The 15,082-nt window shown below is 46.4% G+C and overlaps 2 protein-coding genes across 3 annotated transcripts in view; both read left to right on the plus strand.

The window, feature by feature from the left end:
• Positions 1-5,682: 5,682 nt before the first annotated feature.
• LOC311235716 (E3 ubiquitin-protein ligase TRIP12-like) lies at positions 5,683-10,764 on the plus strand (the record flags this gene model as incomplete). The annotated part of the gene is made up of 1 exon (XM_084323182.1): positions 5,683-10,764. The coding sequence occupies one exon, from the start codon at positions 5,683-5,685 to the stop codon at positions 10,762-10,764; it is 5,082 nt and encodes a 1,693-aa protein (XP_084179308.1).
• A 4,036-nt stretch (positions 10,765-14,800) lies between these two features.
• The window catches only part of pggt1b (protein geranylgeranyltransferase type I, beta subunit), an 88,364-nt gene continuing 88,082 nt past the window's right edge, over positions 14,801-15,082 (plus strand). For both annotated transcript variants that reach the window (XM_084322515.1, XM_084322516.1), the window contains exon 1: positions 14,801-14,929. In XM_084322515.1, the coding sequence (XP_084178641.1) occupies positions 14,802-14,929 (128 nt within the window). In that variant the 5' untranslated portion in view covers position 14,801. The remainder of the gene's footprint in view (positions 14,930-15,082) is intronic.

Consider the following 15,082-nt stretch of genomic DNA (forward strand, 5'->3'; position numbering starts at 1 on the left):
CCATTCATTATACTCAGAAAATCATGAGCAGGGGTGATGAGGTTTGCAACATCCAAGGTCAGCATGTTCCTGGGAGAGGGGCCCCGATTCATCAGAAACCTGTCTTCCGGATGCCCATATAAAACTTGACCCAATCAGAACTATCCTCCCAAAACTAAACGAACCAATGATACATCTCTATTCCATATGTTTATAAACTAATACTTAGCTTTTGTTTTTATGAATGAATGAATGAATGACCTTTATTTATATAGCACCCTTCACAGCACGAATGCACAGGGTGCTTTACACTACAGCTTAATATAAAAACACAATAAAAACAAAATCAGAAATAAATGACAACAACAACAAACAGCAGTTAAAAACAGTGAAACCAGATAGAAAAAGTAGAATAAAAGAATTTGGATAAAATCATGAGTCACTAATTAAAACAAAAACTATAGAACAGTGAGGACAAGAAAAAAGTGCCTATGCATGACCAAAAGCCTGTCTGAACAAATGTGTTTTTAATTGTTTTTTAAAAGAGTTCTCAGAGGGGGCAATTCGCAGGTCCAGGGCCCTATTCCCCGTACCTGGTTCAACTAAGTCGATCAAGAGTCCCATTATCCAGATTCAATTAACCCGATGTTTGAAGCCGGGATTTTCCTGTTCCTCGAAGGTGGATTCAGTCTCGTTAACTCGAACCAGACTTGATACTCAGGATCAGTGTGCGCGCCCGCCTCAGCTGAGAAGACAGCAAGTGTCGAGAGCAGAAATCCTGATTTTCTAACGGCATTGATTGATTGATTGATTTAAAACTTTATTAACAGATTGCAGTACGGCTCAATAGCCTCGCCGACAAGTTAAATGCATAATCTATAGGCAGATTTTAAGTCCCTCATTACCCCAATCAATCAGATTATATTTCTTTAAACGTGCCCTGCTGGCAGTAGGTTCATGGAATGGATAATCAAATGAGATCTTGCTAGCGAAAATAATTAGTTCAACAGTTTCAGAATAAGGATACGGCTCTCTTATCCATTGATGGATGTATGGTTGATGTTTCATTTGTCTGCCACCGTGGTCTGATGGTCAACCATTTTGCCTTTCACACGGACGACCCGCGTTCGAATCCCACTTCTTCTAGTTTTCTTTTTGAAATGTAAATACTTCAATTTGGTGCACGTTGAGAGCTATATAAAGAATGACATCCTCAATGCATGTAGATTTATAATATTTTAACTTAAAACTAGGCTACTTTTGCGTATAATCATTAATATTATATTCCAAAAAAATTATATTGGAAACACGGGGTCTCGAACTCAGGTCGCCAGCTTGCCAGGAGTGAACACTGGCCGTTGGACCACTGTGCCAGACAGGATATATTCATTGTGTATCCATCAATGGACAAGAGGCCCGTGTTTAGAATATTTTTCTTTTGAATGAAGTTTTATCTCTTTATTCTCAAATGCATTAATCCCAGTTACAATATCACAATAACGTGTGAGTGATGATACAATTCAACAATCCTCAGATTCCTCGTAATTCATAATCCACAAAAACCACAATCCACACTCCTCCACATACAAATTTATTTGGAATAACAAACCACCACGTATAAAAAGATCCACCGCACAGAGAAATAAAGCAGACGGTGGCATGGCAGTTCCAGATTTTTTCCAATATTTTAAGGCGTACACATTAAGACCATTGACAATATGGTTTGATCCCCAAGCATTAGTATCCTGGAGAAAATTGGAAGAAAACATAGTAGCCCCACATAGACTGAAGGACATAGCACACACTAAACTACCAATCAAGCACTGTGAGCGGAAATTTGGCCCCATAATTACCCATGCAATCCGGCTATGGCGTGAAACACAAAAAAATTATCCTAACCCACAAAAATGGCACAATCACACTCCCTTATTCAATAACAATGCACTCTTAATTGAAAAACGTCCTATAAGATTCCCTATATGGGAAGAGCAAGGCATACACTCATTAGGGGATGTTTTTAACAACCAGGGTTTTTGTAGTTATAGAGAGATATGCACAAAAGTTTATCTCACCGAGTCCACATGGCTTTTTTACTTACAGTTACAGCTATGTTTGAAGTCTCACGGTGTTCCATTAGACATACCAGTTGAACACCACAGATACCACAAATTCTTCTATGAAAGAGAGACATCGAGAGGTTTTGTATCAGGTTTTTATTATCAATTACTACGTCCTCATATGAAACCCTCCAACTAGACTCTGTCTGGAGGAGGGATATACCAGACCTGGAAAGTGACTTTGATTGGCAAGGAGCATGGGCAAATGTCCGTCTTACATCAAGGAACCCGGACCATCAACAAATCAATCTTAACTATTCACAGGACATACTTGACTCCTATAAGACTGAACAGAATGGGTCTTAAACAAGACTCAAAATGCTCCCAATGTACAAATGGAGACGAAGGGACATTTATGCACATGTATTGGGACTGCCCACCAGTTAAGGCATTCTGGAAAGATGTGACCCATCAATTATCAAAACTCGTATCTTGGAATATACCAGTACACCCCTCTGTATTACTATTGAATGATGTTTTTGAGTTTGCAGTAAATCCACAGCTAAAGAGATTGGTTTTATCGGGTATCACAGTAGCTAAAAAACTGATCGCATCACGCTGGTTTCAACCGGAAAAAGTGTGCCGGAAGGTTTGGTTTCTTACATATCTCGATGTGATTTATCAAGAAATATCTACAGCAAGAATTCTGGGTCTCAACGAATCCAAAATGTCAATGTGGTTAGAAGTGGTGGAGAGAATAAAAGCTAGCTTATAATGGTAGTGTCTGGTTAGGAGTGAGGGATAATGGAGGTACTATCCAAGGAGGGGTCCGGGAGGGGGGGGGGTTCGAGCTGGAGCATATGTGTGTAGGGTTTTAGATAATAGGTATTAGGGGTATATCCTGTATAAGACATTGGTATAATTGGTAATTTCGTTGGATATACACTGTATACGGTAAAATATTATTATATACTTTTTTTTGTTTTCTGTTTCTGTACTTGCATGTCATTTTAGCCACCTTAATTGTTAGTTGCATTGTGTGTTGAGTACTGACTTTTAATAATTTTGTTTTGCAATAATAAAAAAAAAAAAAAAAGAAGAAAAAAAAAAAAATCCACGCATAGACACTTCAATTTTATGCTTGAATGAAACACAATCCAGGCGCTCCGTTAAACATCCACAGCGGAGAATATGAAAGGAATCAGAGCCAAACGAGCGATAGGTTTCAATCATTAAAAATATCCCTGCGGGATTCACATTTGCAATGCTGCGCGTTGTTAAAATAACCACATGTGTACATCGCACCTAGCGAGCGCCACGGTATATATAACGTGCATTATTTAGGACAACGTGAATTTAGTATCAGCATTTTGGGTCTATTTCACATTTCAAAAGCCCCCTCTAGAAGAATGAAGCACAAGAACATAATTCAGAATGGTATAATGCAGATCTAGACTGTGAGAATCATTTCAGGAAGCGAGCTGGCATTTCTTTGCGGGGGCGTGGCCATGGTTCATCCAGCTAACTGAACTTAACCCTACTCTCGACCAGGCTCAAACTTTTTGATCTGTTACCATGGTGATTTAGACAATCGAGCATCGGGGAATGGAAAGGTCTGGCTTAAGTCAGGCTATACTGGAAATTATCCGGCTAACTCAGTTAGCCAGGTACGGGGAACGGGGCCCAGGGGGAGAGCATTCCAGAGCCTTGGTGCTGTCACCTGGAAGGCTCGATCACCCCTTGTTTTAAGCCTGGACCTGGGGACCACCAGGAGGTGCTGATCGGCAGATCTGAGTGAGCGGGTGTTGGTGTAGGGATGGATGAGTTCAGTGATGTAGATGGGGGCCTGACCGTGAAGTGCTCTGAAAGTGAAAGTGAGGACTTTGAAGTGAATTCTATAGTGTACCGGGAGCCAGTGCAGGGATACCAGAATGGGAGTGATGTGGCATGATTTTTTTGACCTTGTGAGTAGCCTGGCTGCAGCATTTTGGACCATTTGTAATTTATCTGTGGATGATTTGGTGAGACAGGTGAAAAGTGAGTTGCAGTAGTCAAGCCTAGAGGAAATAAAAGCATGCACGGACAGTTCTAGTTCAGAGTGAGATATGATGGTGCGTAGTTTTGCAATGTTTCTGAGGTGAAAGAAGCAGGTGCGTGTGAGTGTTTTGACATGTTTGTCTAGGTTCATGGCCTGGTCGAAGACAACACCCAGGTTTCTCAGGTGGGGACGTATGTTGTCTTTAAGGGACCCCAAGTGAGTGGCCACTCTAGCTGCAGTCTTTTCAGCTGCTACGATCAGCACCTCCGTTTTTTTTGCGTTTAACTGGAGGAAGTTACTCCCCATCCAGCTCTCAATGCCGAGCAGGCACTCCTGGAGAAGGCTGAGTTTCTCCAAGTTGTCGGGTTTAAAAGAGCAGAGTAGTTGTATGTCGTCTGCGTAGCAGTGGTATTTAATGCCGGTGAATTTATTGATGAGGAGGCCTAGGGGAAGCATGTAGATGGCAAAAAGGAGTGGTCCTAGCACCGATCCCTGTGGTACCCCACATGAGAGGGGGGTGGGGTCAGATTTAAAAGGACCCACAGCCACCGAGAACGTTCTCTCCTTTAGATAAGAGGCAAACCAGTTTAGGGCGCTCCCAGAGATGCCCACCCACTCCCTGAGCCTGTCCAAAAGGATGTTGTGGTTGACCGTGTCAAACGCTGCGCTCAGGTCCAACAGGACCAGAACAGAGCATTCACCAGAGTCAGAAGACATCAGGAGATCATTGGATACTCTGAGAAGGGCAGATTCAGTGGAGTGGAGTTTGCGGAAGCCAGATTGGAATTTGTCACAGATGTCATTTTGCGACATGTGGGTGGTGAGCTGGTTGGCTACAACCTTTTCTAACACCTTAGATGCAAAAGGCAGCTTGGAGATGGCTCTGAAATTGTTATGGATGGTGGGGTCTAGGTTGGGCTTTTTACTTTTGCTCTGACAAACCTGTGATATACACTCTGGCAGACTAAAAGTCCCTCCATGGATGTACTGTGCACCTCCTTTTTCAAATAAACCAACACGTGAGTATTCAGAACCTTTGTCTCCTTGCTTCATTTGATTACTTGATTCTTGTCTGACCTTGTTACTGTTTGCTATAATGCCGGGCAAGAACCATTGTGGTCTGCGCTCATAAGGCCTGTCCTGTGTTATTCTGCATTCATTAACCAATGATGACCAGTCGAAATCCATGACACTGCACCGCCGGCCAACGGGAGAGGGTCTGTATTGTCTCTTTCCACATCAAAACGGTAGGCAAGGCACCTTGGTTGAGAAATGCAGGCTTCAATCTATGTTGTTTAGTCTATCTGTTCAGTACTGTTCAGTACTGTTTCAAGATGCACAATGAGATCTTCTGGGAGAGAATTGTTGAATAGATACACAAATGTTCTAGAATGTTTGATTATGACATCATACTGAGACATCACAAATGTTCTAGAATGTTCTATTATGACATCATACTGTGACATCACAAATGTTCTAGAATGTTTGACTATGACATCATACTGTGACATCACAAATGTTCTAGAATGTTCTATTATGACATCATATTCAATCTATGTTGTTTAGTCTATCTGTTCAGTACTGTTCAGTACTGTTTCAAGATGCACAATGAGTGATAAAACCCCAGAGACTAAGAAGGGCCCAGCTAAGTCCAAGAAGAGACCACTGGCATCGGAGCCGCCTGTGCCCACAGGCCGAGGCCAGAGCAAGAAGAGCGGGGCCTCTGGGGCCTCTCCCACCCAGAAACGGAAGAAGGCGGACGCCCTCCCCGGTCTGAGCAGCGCCGCTGGGTCCCTCCCCAACCGCACCGAGGGAAGATCAGCAAAACCCACCAAGCTGGCGTCTAAATCGGCCGCCTCAGCCAAAGCTGGGTGTAGCACCGTGACGGACTCCTCCTCTTCTGCCTCCACCTCTTCCTCTTCCTCCTCCACAGGCACCAACAGCACTGCCCCACAGGGTGCCCGGGTCAAGCAGGGAAAAGACCAGAACACGGCACGCCGGTCCCGCTCTGCCTCAAGCCCCTCCCCCCGCCGTAGCACCCGTGACAAGGAGCAGGCCAAAGCTGCTGCATCTTCCAAATTCGAGTGGGCAAAATTCAGCCCCAAAGTCAACCTGCCAAAGCCCAAACTGTCCCTGCCTGTATCCTCCAAGACTGAAACCTCTAAACCTGGGCCCTCAGGACTACAGGCCAAACTAGCAAGTTTGAGGAAGTCCACTAAGAAGTGCAGCGAGTCTCCTCCAGCAGACAGCATGTCACAGCTGTTCCACAGGACCATAGGCAGCGGAGCCAGCTCCGAGGCTCAGCAGCTGCTGCAGGGCCTGCAGGCCACAGGCGATGAGTCCCAGCAGCTCCAAGCCGCCATTGAGATGTGCCAGCTGCTGGTGATGGGCAACGAGGAGACACTGGGGGGATTCCCCGTCAAGAGCGTGGTTCCCGCTCTGATCACATTATTACAAATGGAGCATAATTTTGACATTATGAATCATGCCTCCCGCGCTCTCACATACATGATGGAGGCACTTCCTCGATCCTCTGCTGTGGTGGTCGATGCCATTCCTGTCTTCCTGGAAAAGCTTCAGGTGATCCAGGTCATTGACGTAGCGGAGCAGGCACTGACTGCCTTGGAGATGTTGTCAAGGCGACACAGCAAAGCCATCCTGCAGGCTGGTGGGCTTGCTGTCTGTCTGCTGTACTTGGAGTTCTTCAGCATCAACGCCCAGAGGAATGCCCTGGCTATCGCAGCCAACTGCTGCCAGAGCATCACCCCAGACGAGTTCCACTTTGTTGCTGACTCTCTGCCACTGCTGACTCAGAGACTCACTCACCAGGATAAGAAATCCGTCGAAAGCACTTGTCTCTGTTTCGCCAGATTGGTGGACAACTTCCAGCACGAGGAGAACCTTCTGCAGCAGGTGGCTTCGCGGGACCTGCTGACCAACATTCAGCAGCTGTTTGTGGTCACCCCTCCTGTGCTGAGCTCTGGGATGTTCATCATGGTGGTCCGCATGTTCTCCCTCATGTGCTCCAACTGCCCATGCCTGGCCGTGCAGCTCATGAAGCAGAACATAGCGGAGACTCTGCGCTACCTCCTGTGCGGTGCATCAAATGGTAGCTGCCAGGAGCAGATTGATCTGGTTCCCTGGAGCCCTCAGGAGCTCTATGAACTCACCTCCCTCATATGTGAGCTGATGCCCTGTCAGCCCAGAGAAGGCATCTTTGCTGTGGATGTGATGCTGAAAAAGGGCAGTGCCCAGACCACAGAGGGAGCCATCTGGCAGTGGAGGGATGACCGGGCTCTGTGGCACCCTTACAACCGCATCGACAGCCGCATTATTGAGACGGCCCACCAGAATGGAGAGGACGAGATCAGCTTATCCACCTTGAGTCAAGTCTACACCATCGACTTCAACTCTATGCAGCAGATCAACAAGGACACAGGCACGGCACGAGGTATCCAGAGGAAACCTAATCCTCTAGCCAACCCCAATCCAGGGGCTCACCAGGAGGTACGGCGGGAGGATGCGCGGGCCCAGCTGATGAAGGAGGACCCTGAGCTGGCCAAGTGCTTCATCAAGACCCTGTTAGGGGTCCTGTACGAGGTGTACAGCTCCTCGGCTGGCCCTGCCGTCAGACATAAGTGCCTTAGAGCCATCCTCAGGATCATCTTCTTTGCCGACGCAGAGCTGCTGAAGGATGTGCTGAGGAACCATGATGTGTCCAGTTCCCATGTGTCTCTTTACAGTCACATTGCCTCCATGCTGTCCAGCCAAGACCTGAAGATTGTAGTGGGTTCTCTGCAGATGGCTGAGATCCTAATGCAGAAGCTGCCTGGTGTTTTCAGTGTCTATTTCAGAAGAGAAGGCGTGATGCACCAGGTGAAGAACCTGTCTGAGTCGGAGACCTTCTTGGTCACCAGTCCCCCCAAGTCCTGCACCAGTGGCACTGCCAGTTTGTGTACCACAACTATCAGCACTGCCACCACTACAGCAGCGTCTAACGCCACTCCTGACCTGGGCTCGCCCAGCTTCCAGCACAGCATGGACGACTCACTGGACCTCAGCCCTCAGGTGCGGTTAAGTGACGTCCTGAAGAGGAAACGGCTGCCCAAGAGAGGACCCAGACGGCCCAAGTACTCTCCTCCCAGGGATGACGACAAAGTAGACAATCAGGCTAAGAGCCCCACCACTACTCAGTCCCCCAAATCATCCTTCTTGGCCAGTCTCAATCCCAAGACATGGGGTAAACTGGGAGCCCAGACAAACAGCGCCAACTCTGAGCCCTCTCGCACGGCAGGGGTGAGTGGCCTGGCACAGGCCCCACCCAAGGACTCCATCTCCAACAACAGGGACAAGATCAAGGCCTGGATCAAAGAGACGGCCAGTAAATTTGTGGAATGCTACTTTAACTCCGAGAACGTGGACGGCACCAACCCTGCCCTGAATGTACTCCAGAGACTCTGCACAGCCACCGAGCAGCTCAGCCTGCAGGTGGATGGTGGTGTGGAGTGCCTGGTGGAGATCTGCAGTATCGTATCAGAGTCTGACGTGTCGTCGTTTGAGATCCAGCACAGTGGGCTGGTCAAACAGCTGCTGATCTACCTGACCTCCAACACGGACAGGGACTTGATCACCCGCGATGTGCGGCTCAAGAGGTTCCTGCACGTCTTCTTTGGCTGTCCGATTCCTGGGATGGAGCCTGCAGGTCGCCTGGATCCGTCTGATAACGGTCCTCTCCTGGCCTTGGTGCACAAGATGAACAACTGCCTGAGCCAAATGGAGCAGTTCCCTGTCAAAATGCACGACTTCCCCAGCCTCCAGGCAGAGGAGGAGAGGGAGTCCACAGACGCCGAGGTCAACCCGCTCGGACGAGCGGCCATCTGGACCAAAACACACACCATATGGTATAAGCCTGTGAGAGAAGACGAGGACGGCAGCAAAGACGCAGTGGGAGGGAAGCGTGGCCGAGCACAGACCGCCCCCACCAAGACCTCGCCTCGCAACGCCAAGAAGCAGGATGAGCTGTGGCACAATGGTGTGTGTCCCAGTGTCACCAGTCCTTTAGAGACGTACCTCATTTCGGAGCCACCAGAGACCATAACATTTGACGACCCCTCTTTAGAGGTCAACCTGCTGCTCAGGGTCCTGTACTCCATCAGTAGATACTGGTTCTACCTGTATGATAGTGCTGCCTGTAAGGAGATCATCCCCACCAGTGAGTTCATCAACAGTAAGCTGACCACCAAGGCCAACCGGCAGCTGCAGGACCCGCTTGTCATCATGACCGGCAACATCCCCACCTGGCTCACGGAGCTGGGCAAGACCTGCCCGTTCTTATTCCCCTTCGACACACGGCAGATGCTCTTCTATGTAACCGCCTTCGACCGCGACAGGGCCATGCAGCGCCTGCTCGACACCAACCCTGAGATCAACCAATCAGACTCTCAGGACAGCCGGGTGGCACCACGTCTCGACAGGAAAAAGAGGACGATAAACCGCAATGAGCTGCTGAAGCAGGCGGAGTTGGTCATGCAGGACCTAGGCAGCCCCAGGGCCATGCTAGAGATCCAGTATGAGAATGAGGTGGGCACGGGTCTGGGCCCGACCCTGGAGTTCTACGCCCTGGTGTCCCAGGAGCTGCAGCGGGCCGACCTCGGGCTGTGGAGGGGTGAAGAGGTCACCCTGGCCAATCCTAAAGGGAGCCAAGAAGGGACCAAGTACATGTTCAGCTCCAGAGGACTGTTTGCTGTTCCCTTTGGCAGGACGACCAAACCAGCACACATTGCCAAAATCAAAATTAAGTTCCGCTTCTTGGGGAAACTGATGGCCAAAGCCATTATGGACTACAGACTGCTGGACCTGCCCCTGGGGCTGCCCTTCTACAAGTGGATGCTGAGGCATGAGACATCCATCAGCTCCCATGACCTGGTCAACATCGACCCTGGTGTGGCCAAGTCCATCCAGCACCTGGAGGACATCATCCGCCAGAAGAAGAGGCTGGAGCAAGACCGTTCACAGACGAGGGAGATCTTGCAGCAGGCCCTGGAGAGCCTCAACATGAATGGATGCTCAGTGGAGGACCTGGGCTTGGATTTTACCTTACCTGGGTTCCCCAACATCGATCTGAAGAAGGGGGGCAAAGACGTCCCTGTCACCATCTACAACCTGGAGGAGTACCTCAGGTTGGTGGTATACTGGACCCTCAATGAAGGCGTGTCGAGGCAGTTTGAGTCGTTCAGGGAAGGGTTCGAGTCTGTCTTCCCCCTGCACCATCTGCAGTACTTCTATCCAGAGGAGCTGGACCAGCTGCTGTGTGGCAGCAAGTCCGAGACGTGGGACGTCAAGACGTTAATGGAATGCTGTAGGCCCGACCACGGCTACACACACGACAGCCGCGTGGTGAGGTTCCTGTTTGAAGTGCTGAGCAGCTTCGACGCCGAGCAGCAAAGGCTCTTCCTGCAGTTTGTCACTGGAAGCCCCAGGCTGCCTGTCGGAGGATTCCGGAGTCTCAACCCTCCTCTGACCATCGTGAGGAAGACATTCGAGTCCACGAAGAACTCCGACGACTTCCTCCCTTCAGTCATGACCTGTTTCAACTACCTGAAGCTCCCAGACTACTCCAGCATAGAGATCATGCGCGAGAAACTGTTAATCGCGGCCCGCGAGGGCCAGCAGTCTTTCCACCTCTCCTGATCGCGCCGCGTCTCACATTCAAAATGCCTTATACAAGCAACCCATGAAGTTATGATTAGGGATGGGTACCGAATTCGGTACTTTTGAAGCACCGAACCGAAACATGTCGGTACTACAGAGTATCGAATCAAGTGAGAAACCGAAAAAAAAATTAAAATTAAAATTAAAATAAAAAATTATTATTATTTTTTTTTTTTACTTTTTTAGTTATTTGATGTTTGGATTTTTTTTTTTACGACTGAGGTAGGTAAATTAAATTTCTTGAGACTAAAGTACCGAAAAAAGGTACCGTTGGGTACCGGTATCGATTCACAGGTACCGGTACCAGTATCGGTTCAAATGTCAAAGGTACCCATCCCTAGTTATGACTTCCCTCTAATTAATTTTTTGTTTTTGTTTTTTTTGTAATCACATACATCAAGGCAACGTGTACAGCCTTCTTGTTTAGAGAAAGCAGCTTGGAGAAAAATTAGACTTCAGATATATATTTGCTGCCCCCGTCTCCTACAAAACGGAAGGCGTTACATGACTCACAGAACTTAAAAAAAAAAAAAAAGCTAGGTGTATTAGTTTATAAACATAAGGAATAGAGATGTATCATTGGTTCGTTTAGTTTTGGGAGGATAGTTCTGATTGGGTCAAGTTTTATATGGGCATCAGGAAGACCCAGGCCCCTCTCCCAGGAACATGCTGACCTTGGATGTTGCAAACCTTATCACCCCTGCTCATGATTTTCTGAGTATAATGAATGGCTGCAGTGTTTTGTAGCAAGAGTCTTGTAGCAAGCATAAGCATGACTTCATGGGGAGAACTTACAACAAAGCAGGGGTGATGAGGTTTGCAACATCCAAGGTCAGCATGTTCCTGGGAGAGGGGCCCCGATTCATCAGAAACCTGGCTTCCCGATGCCCATATAAAACTTGACCCAATCAGAACTATCCTCCCAAAACTAAACGAACCAATGATACATCTCTATTCCATATGTTTATAAACTAATACTTAGCTTTTGTTTTTACTTTTGCTCTGACAAACTTGTGATATACACTCTGGCAGACTAAAAGTCCCTCCATGGATGTACTGTACTCCTTTTTCAAATAAACCAACACATGAGTATTCAGAACCTTTATCTCCTTGCTTCATTTGATTACTTGATTCTTGTCTGACCTTGTTACTGTTTGGTATAATGCCGGGCGAGAACCATCGTGGTCTGTACATTTAGATGCGCTCATAAGGCCTGTCCTGTGTTATTCTGCATTCAACGGGAGAGGGTCTGTATTGTCTCTGTATTGTCTCTTTCCACATCAAAACGGTAGGCAAGGCACCTTGGTTGAGAAATGCAGGCTTCAATCTATGTTGTTTAGTCTATCTGTTCAGTACTGTTTCAAGATGCACAATGAGATCTTCTGAGAGAATTGTTGAATAGATACACGAATGTTTGATTATGACATCATACTGTGACATCACAAATGTTCTAGAATGTTCTATTATGACATCATACTGTGACATCACAAATGTTCTAGAATGTTCTATTATGACATCATACTGTGACATCACAAATGTTCTAGAATGTTTGATTATGACATCATACTGTGACATCACAAATGTTCTAGAATGTTCTATTATGACATCATACTGTGACATCACAACGGAACATGTTTGAGTTCTATTTGAATAATATAAATTATATGTTTGGTAAGGCTGTCCCCGAAGCCTGTTTTTGGGATTCAAACTTCGTCAGGGTTCTTCGAATGGACGTTCAAACCTTCATTTTTAAGGCTTAGGAGCTAAGCCCAACCCAGCTCGAATCTTATTGGCTAATAATTAAACAATATGACGAATAAACAAAAAAAACGCCCTAACGTCCAAAAAGCCTCCAAATGTCAATCAAAATAATGGTACCAGGCTGGCAGTCTGGGAGTCAGTGAGTATGGGCTGCTTTAGTCAGTGACAGTGTTGAATGAATGAATGAATGAATGAAAACTTTATTTAACAGATTGCAGAATGGGTACAATACAGTACGGCTCAATACACACAATTGTTAAGGGGATGCAGACTTGAGAAAGACGTTTGTCTTGTTTCCATCAGGGTCCCCCATTTTCAATTCATATAGACATTTATGACATACACAACATACATGACATTTATGGCATAGGGACATATAGGTATTTAGTACTGATACATTTGTGACATAAACGGTATTCAAATAATACAGTACTGTTACCCCTAGATCCTGACAGAGTATATACATATGATGGGGAGGGGACTGTACATTAGGAGGGGGTGGGTGGGTGGGAGAGAGATATACATACGGCGGGGAGGGAATATATACATGCGGTGGGGAGGAGACTGTCTATTAGGAGGTGGTGGGGGTTTTGGGCATTTACGGTGGCCAGTTTCGAATTGCAGCCTCCCGTAGGTGCTCTTTAAGAGCGGTTTTGAATGTGGGTAGGGATTCACATTCCTTTACAGCTTTGGGTAGGGTGTTCCACATTAATGTGGCATAATTGCGAAACGTATTTAGTCCCTTGTTTGAGCCGAATCTGGGTTTAACATGATTTGTTGAGCTTCCTCTGGTGTAGTGGTTGTGGTATTCACTGACCTTTGGGAAGTATTTTGACATGTACATGGGTACCTTAGTCGTATAGTGTATCTTGTAGACCAGGCCCATTGCAAGTTGCTGTACTCTGTCGTCTACTCTAAGCCATCCTAGGTTGTCAAAGTGGGCAGGGGTGAGGTGGGTTCTGGGGGTAAGGTCAAGTAGTAGTCTGACCAGTTTGTTTTGTGATGTTTGTAATTTTGTTTTAAGCGCCTTTGAGGTGCTTTGGTACAATGAGGTGCACGCATAGTCGTAGTACCCTTGAATGAGTGCTCCTGCCAGAGTCTTCAGGGTATTCTTGTTTACCAGAGAGGAGATCCGGTACAAGAATCTAGTTCGTTGGTTGACTTTTTTTATTACATTGGATGCCATTTTGTCACAGGAAAGATTTGCCTCTAGGATGGAACCCAGGTAGGTAATTTCGTCTTTCCTTGTGACAATATTGTCACCCACTGCAACTGAGAAGCCGTCGGTCTTGCTGAGTTTGTTATTTGAACCGAAGAGAATGGACTCTGTTTTGCCCATGTGTAATGATAGTTTGTTATCAGCGAGCCATATGCAGATTTTGCCTAGTTCCGAGCTGAGGGTTTTTTCAACCTGCAACTTGTTCTTGTCAGAGACCAGCAGGGCTGAGTCGTCCGCAAACAGGAACAAGTTGCAGTCACAGGCTGACGACATGTCATTTGCATAAATTAGGAAGAGTAGCGGTCCTAGTATGCTTCCTTGTGGAACACCACAGCTCACTGTGAGGGGGTGGATAGAGTACCGTTTACCTCTACCATCTGTTCTCTCCCCTCCAGGTAGGAAATTTGTTAGAGAGTGGGCGCAGTTTCGCTCGTTCGGTTAATTTCTCCAGGAGGGAGAACATTATTATAACACAGAGATGAAAAATAATGATTTTTTATTAGTGTAAACTATTAAAAAAAAAAAAATTTTGACTTTATATTTTTGGGTTGGCTCCCATGAATATTCGCCACTGCCTGGGGTTGACTTAGGTCGGGACCTGTATCACCTGCCCAGAGATCCAGTGCAGTGTGCAGTTCAGACCTTTATCTTTTGTTTATTTTCCTTACTATATTTTCATTATTTTATTATTTTTTTGTTCTTAATATTTTACTTGTATTATCCTGCCTGCACCCCTTCCGAATAAATAAAGATCCATTCTTATCGTATCCACAAGTCAATGCTTGGTTCATTATTATGAAGAACATACAGATGTCATCACACATTCAAGGGTTGATAAATGTGGCTCTTGATTTAGGATATAGTGGTGCATGTCACAAGAGGCAGGGATGGAGTCCGATAACTTTGTGTAGATAGCTACGTTATTTAAGAGGTTATAATAAGAGTTGTGTATATTTGGGTTAAATACATTATTAGTCCGCCGGAAATCAAAGGATGAAGGACACCGGAAGTGATTGTTCTGGGTGCGGACGAAAAGATGGCGGAAGAAGAAAACCAGTTAGAAGAATTTGAGCAAATCGACTTTTTGAGAGATCGGCATGTACGATTCTTCCAGAGATCGCTCCAGGTGTTACCCGAGAGATATTCCTGCCTAGAAACCACCAGGTAAACGCACCGAAATTAATACTTCTTAAAGCATCACTAACGTAACTTCTCCAGCCAGTACGTTAGCATGCTAGCGTTAGCTGTTTTGAATTGGAATCTAATGTTACCTGGCTTGCTCGATAACGTTAACGTCATGCTAATGATGCCAGTTTG

The sequence above is a fragment of the Notolepis coatsorum genome, assembly GCF_963971535.1.
Source record: "Notolepis coatsorum genome assembly, chromosome: 10".
Classification (NCBI taxonomy): Eukaryota; Metazoa; Chordata; class Actinopteri; order Aulopiformes; family Paralepididae; genus Notolepis; species Notolepis coatsorum.